Source organism: Otolemur garnettii, unplaced genomic scaffold (genome assembly GCF_000181295.1).
Source record: "Otolemur garnettii isolate 467f Iridium unplaced genomic scaffold, OtoGar3 scaffold00031, whole genome shotgun sequence".
Lineage (NCBI taxonomy): Eukaryota > Metazoa > Chordata > Mammalia > Primates > Galagidae > Otolemur > Otolemur garnettii.
This window is the reverse complement of record NW_003852426.1, coordinates 16,946,418-16,952,577: the sequence shown is the minus strand read 5'-3', so window position 1 is coordinate 16,952,577 and position 6,160 is coordinate 16,946,418. Positions and strand designations below refer to the sequence as shown.

The 6,160-nt window shown below is 37.0% G+C and overlaps 1 protein-coding gene across 2 annotated transcripts in view; it reads left to right on the top strand.

Annotated features, from left to right (window-relative positions):
- The window catches only part of LOC100964357 (24-hydroxycholesterol 7-alpha-hydroxylase), an 83,950-nt gene that overhangs the window by 12,120 nt on the left and 65,670 nt on the right, over nt 1–6,160 (top strand). For both annotated transcript variants that reach the window (XM_003789243.3, XM_023512795.1), the window contains exons 6-7: nt 728–835; nt 5,422–5,512. In XM_003789243.3, the coding sequence (XP_003789291.1) occupies nt 728–835; nt 5,422–5,512 (199 nt within the window). The remainder of the gene's footprint in view (nt 1–727; nt 836–5,421; nt 5,513–6,160) is intronic.

The following is a 6,160-nucleotide window of genomic DNA, read 5'->3' as shown; positions in this document are numbered from 1 at the left end:
AAGGAAAAGTCTTAATGGAATTTGCTAATACGGGAGTAACCACAGTAGGTGGCCCTGGATGGAATCTCACTGGAGCTGCCACATTCAAGTCGGATGTCAATGTTCTGCGTGGTTTCAGAGTGCTGTATCTATAATATACTGGAATTCTCTTTCTCATGGTGCATAAGCTAAGAATATGCATGATGGGTAGTAAGATTTCTCCTGAATACTCTAGAGATCTAATTTCTGCATTGCTTGTATTTTTCTAAGAGCAGAGGATTATAAAAGAGAGAGAGGAGGGAGGGAAGTCAAAACACTTAATTTCCCAATTCACTTGGCAGGACAGGGATCCAAAGTGAATTCTGCCCTCTGAGAGGTTTTGTTTTAAGCACTTTATAGGTGTGAACTAATTTAATTGTCACAACAATTTTATGATGTAGGTACCATATTATGACTGTTTTATATGAGGAAACTGAGGCACAGAAAGATTACTTTCTTCAAGTTCATCCAGCTTAAATATCTGAACCAGGGTTTGCACCAAGGCAGTAAGGCAGTTGAACTCTAGATAGAATCTTCTTAATTACTCTGCTGCTTGTAAGTATGAGAATCCCTTAGCCCATGTCAAACTGCAAAGCCCAGGAATGACGGGAATAATATACTTTGTATTAAAGGAAAATGCATGATCTTTTGTTTATGAACATTAATCCTTGTCACATAGTTATGGACAATATTTATTTCTTCTAAACAGACATTATTTCAGGCTGTGATGGACACTGTAGAGAAGGAAACGCATGAACGACACTGCAGCAGTTACGGCCTCATGTTGCTTTGGGCTTCTCTGTCTAATGCTGTTCCTGTAAGTGTGTTATTAGTAAAATAAGGGTTACATTGATGTCGACTGTCCTTTGATTTTTTTTCTTCATTTTTTTTTTTTTTGGTAGTCCATTTATTACGGGGAAGAAAAAAACGACAGTAGATTCAGTAGTGAGATAAAAATGACAAGCGAATACCTAATGAAATCTGATTAGGTTACAAAGGAGGCAAAGCAGAAATCCAAAGTGGATTCTGCCCCCTGAAAGGACTTTGGAGCCAGTTGTAACAACAGCTGTGTATGGAGCAGTTTCTGTGTGTCAGCCAATGTGCTTGTGATTGGTACTGGAAAAAATGAGTAAAGATTGTCCTCCACCTTTTATTTGAGAGAGAACAGATGAATGGTTAGGCCTTGGATCCAGACATACCCAGCCACAGCTATCGAATCTTGTAGCTGGAACTCAGTATCTTGGTTCTTCTATTTCCTTATTGGTAAAAAAAAAAAAAAAAAAAAAAAAGGGATAATGTTCACGTAACTCCTCCATGTTCTTAGGACTTTGGTACTCAGTAAACAGTGACTCATTCTCCACAAAGGAAACGTGGTAAGACGAGCTGGAACCAGGGAACATTCGCTCTGTCTCTCCCTCTGTGCCTGTCCTCCCGCTGTGGACCACTCCTGTCTGCATCACTTGGCTTTTTGGTCCTTTAAGCTTCCCCACTAATGACACCAGTGAAAATGGAACTCATAATCGTTTTAAAGACAGGAGAGACATCTTTTTTGACTATTTCATTTTTTAAAGCTGTCGTGGACTAGAATAGAGCCATGAGACTTGTCTGCCACTTCTTGTCCAGTGCAGACCAGTTTCCTGGATCAGGAAACTCATCATTAACCTAATGAAGCTACTTATATTATCTGAAATTAAACGGCAACTTTTTTTTTATATATATATATATATACTTGTGTTTGACTAAACTGGAGCATTCAACCCATCTCTAATGATGAGTGTGGTCATTTTTTTTTCTTTTTCTTTTAACAAATAGAAATATGAAAGGAGTTTTTAGTATGATTTATTCATTCTTCCTCTTAGCCCTTAGTTGGAAAAGGCTTTGTAATTAATGATATTCTGTTTTTCCTTTACTTCTTATAAAACTTAGTGGGTAAACAGCAGACGTAAAAATTCTAGCCTCTCAGCTCAAACGTATGTCAGCTAGTAGAATATATATTTCATCTGGCATGGGCAAGTAAAAATTGTCTAATCCTTACCCCTTCTTTATGTACTGCTAATGTTATTATCTGATTTTTCCTTAAGTAATATTTTTGGGAACTGATTAAGCTATAGCAAAATTGAAAAGCAAACATCAAAACAACTCCCAAAGCAGCAACAAAGCAGCCACCCTTGTCAGAGGATTAATTTTCAGAATCCCATTAGAAACATTCCCCGGAAGAAAGCTACACAAAGCCCCATTGATCTGACAGAGGGGAAGTCAGCTCTTTGGAATTTGTTCCTGGCACTGGTCTGAAAAGATTTAAATCATTCATTTCAGAAAGGAAGCATCTGATGATTAGAGAAAGTTCTATCTCACTGGCTTTTGCTGGCACCTCCAAGAGACAGCCTGGTGTGCAGAGGGAGACTGTGGAAAGGTTAGAGTAAGGTCCACAACCAGTTCCCAGCACCGAGTGACAGTGGGCCAATTGTTAACATCCCCGAGCCTCAGCAACCTCATCTGTAAAATGGGATTCCACTGAGTAATCAATTTGAGTGCTACCTACCTCAAAGGATAGCTGTGAGGACTATTTTGGTAAGAAATGAAAAGTGGCTAATAGCACTCGAGTCAACATAGGTGTTCAATCAATGTTACTTTTCTTTCCTTACTGAAATTGTCTCCCTAGTTTCAATCATTACCTTCAGTGGTCCATTAATAACGGGCACAGACTATCCTTGCTTCCAAATGCTCAAGTGCTTGCCTGCTCAAGGCCCCTGGGTGAGAGCGTCGGCTGCTGTTCTGGCTTTTTTGACCTCCATCCATCACTCCTGAGAGGGCTGCTGCAGCCTGCAGGGGTGTTGGTTGTGGGGTGTCCTTTCTTGGAACTCAGATCACATCCTTACCTCCTCTCTCCTTATTTTGTACTCTGCCTCGAGGCCCATGAGACTCAGAGCTCAGGCCGCAGAGCGGCTTGGCACCAGTCACTGCAGACTCCAATATGGTCCAGGAAAACTTGGGCCAACTGGCCCAAAATATTTACCATAATTTATGAAATTATTTCGGGAGGGGGGGGAACCATTTCCAAGTTCTAAGAAATTAATGACTGCCCAACGAATATTTTACATTTCTCACAAAATAAAATATATTGATTTGCATGGTGTTATATTTATTTCACTAGTCACTAAGTGCAAGAGGAACTTGGACTTTCTTGTAATTTAACTATTTGTTTCTCTTGTGTATATTCATAACCACAACTAAACATGAACGTTCTTTGAGCAGAAACAGTCATATACGTATTTGTGAGGATGATGAATGGTGGAGAACTATCTGGCACGTTATAGAGACTCCATCAATACCTGTTAATAACTTCACGATGTTAAAGAACGTGCTCAGTTCATCTTCTCTTTGCCGCAACAGTGGCAGAGCTTTCCTCCTTACCGCTTCTCACCATTGTTTCGATCTGTCCAAAACTGCAGATCAGTAAGGCAGGTGGCCCTTCTTCATTTTGCCCAGCTGTGACCATGGACTTGACCCCTTTGGTAAAATAGTAATTGGCATCATTGGGAGTAGTCTCTCAAAGGTGGTTGCACAAAGTCCTTGCATATTGACTCAGTAATAAATGTAAACATTTAATTAACTGTTATCTTTTACAAAGCTTTTCTTATTTTTAAAAAGTAGAAAATCACAGATTTCTTAAAAAAGAAAGCTGCTAAGAAAAAAGGATTAAAAATGTAACAACACTATGTACGACCTTTGTAGTTTAGTTTAATTCTTGTGTTTGTATTAAAAAATAAGCATTACCCAATTTTAATGAATCTCTACCACTATAATTAGGCACATAAAACTCTGAACCCTCTTTTGCGTAACTGAAAAATCTATGTACTCTCAGTAATTTTTTTTTTCTTCCAGCTTGAATTCTGACTCCTTAAATAACATGTGTTAACTGTGGAATGGTTATTAATTAAATCAAACAATTCAGCACTTTCATCTGTACATAAATAGTAGGAAAGATGCCTGAGATATAATAGTTCTCTGGGCATCATATAAGAATGAACTAGGGAATCTCTAGGGTAAATCTTTCCTAATCTAGATAATGTCCCAAAAAAGAGTCTCTTGATTTTAGGGTTTTTGGTTCTTGGTTCACCTCGTTTGTGTAAACAGTACCATACTTGTCCTTGTCCTTGCACTTTCAATTTAATGTCCCAAAAGAGAAAACTGTAAGTTATATTGAACTTGGCTTGTTTGAGCACTTCCTTTCAGACAATTGCTCTTCCTCTTTTGACCACAGAGGGGAGTACTGGGATTATTTAAAACTGGATAATGTTCCCTCACACAAGATTTGTTATACAAATTATCGGCAGGGTCATTTCAGGACTGATTTTCCTAGATGAAACTGATTTTGCACTAAGTGTTTATTAAAAAAAAAAGGGGGGGGTACAAGTGAATCTTTCTAAGAGTAGAATGTGAACGTTTTAAAACAATAACTGAGAAAATGACATGAAGGCTGTGTTGACCAGTTTGATGGAAGTATTTCAGATTGCATGTGAAAACCCCACACTGTACCCCAGAAGTGCATTAATGTACATAGTTACCATTCAATAAAAATAAATAAATAAATAAATAAATAAAAATAAAAGGGAAACCCAAGCCTCTTTCAATTATTTTATACAGGTTTCCTTTATTACATCATCTAACAATAGAAGCTAAAGCATCTACCTGAAAAGCAAGTTAACTTCTAAGATATTTAGTAATCTAATTTTATCTTTTAATGCCATAATGAGGAGAGATATTAAATAATTTTTTTTGGCCAAGGGAGAAAACATGCAAGTATATTATATTCGGTAAGATTCAGATGTGAAATGACCTCAGCTTTCATGTTGAATATTCTCATAATCGAGTTTATGGGGTTTTAGGTAAGGTTTCCTAGGGCATACCTAGGATACTAGGGCAAAAGGATTTATTTTCAGTAGTCTTGTTTTACTTGCAGAATGTAAAATTTACTAATTCATTTCCATTTTAAGGAAAGTAAACATCTAAAAGGTTTTTCTTTAATAATCTTGTGTCATAGTTTATTGCTTCTGAATATTTAACGTATTCCTATGTAACATTGTAAATTGCTGATGGGTAACAGACATATTTTGTTACCAATAACAACACTTTTCTCATTTTTTAATGAAAATAGGAATTTAATCCTTTTTAAACAATGTAGTTAAACTTTGATGACAGTAAAATTATAAAACTGACTTCTTAGAAATATATTGCCTCTCTCATGTTCATAAAATCCAGTTGTTTTCAAAGATCCTCTTTACTAATCTGTTTTTAATGTTAATTTGAACATTATCCTAGTTTTTTTGTCTCTAAAGCTAATATTAAATATGCTTCTGTTCACCTTCAGAGAAATTCATATTGCTATTTATTTTTTTTAAGGTTGCCTTTTGGACGCTTGCATTTATCCTTTCTCATCCCAGCATCCACAAGGCCATTATGGAAGGCCTGGCTTCTGTGTTTGGCACGGCAGGTACTGAGCCTGAATTAAGTTACATTAAAAGGCCCATCTAATAATGCATGTGTGTCACACGTTGGCAAAACTAAACACCTGTGATTTTATAGAAATTCCACATAATGCAAAATTCAACACAATTTGCTGTGTGTTTCCGAACATAAATTCATCAGGTAGAATTTAATTACTGTCCAGCATTTTAGAAATCATCTAGTATAGTTCTCTTATTTTCCAAATGATGAAATAAGTGCTGTAGGGATTGTGATTTGCCTGACTTTCGTACTTAAATATGTATGATGTTTTCTCTTCTAATGTCTTGGCCTCTCACCTCAATTGAGCTACAAGCCTACAGTTTTGGAATTTAGGATTTTCAGATTTTGTAAAAGTAATATAGTGTATTTTTATAACAGCCCTTAGGGGACAATGGAGGTCAGGTAAGTTTTGCCACCAAAGAATTATTAAAAAACAAACAAACAAGTAAACCCTGACAGTTGTCAGGAACTGCAGGTAGTGATTGTTGTCTTCAACTTTTAGTCCAGTTGTAGGCTCTTCATTCATCACCTGTTTTAAAAGCAGAAGTATGGGCGGCACCTGTAGCTCAAAGAAGTAGGGCGCCGGCCCCATATGCCAGAGGTGGTGGGTTCAAACCCAGCTCTGGCCAAAAAG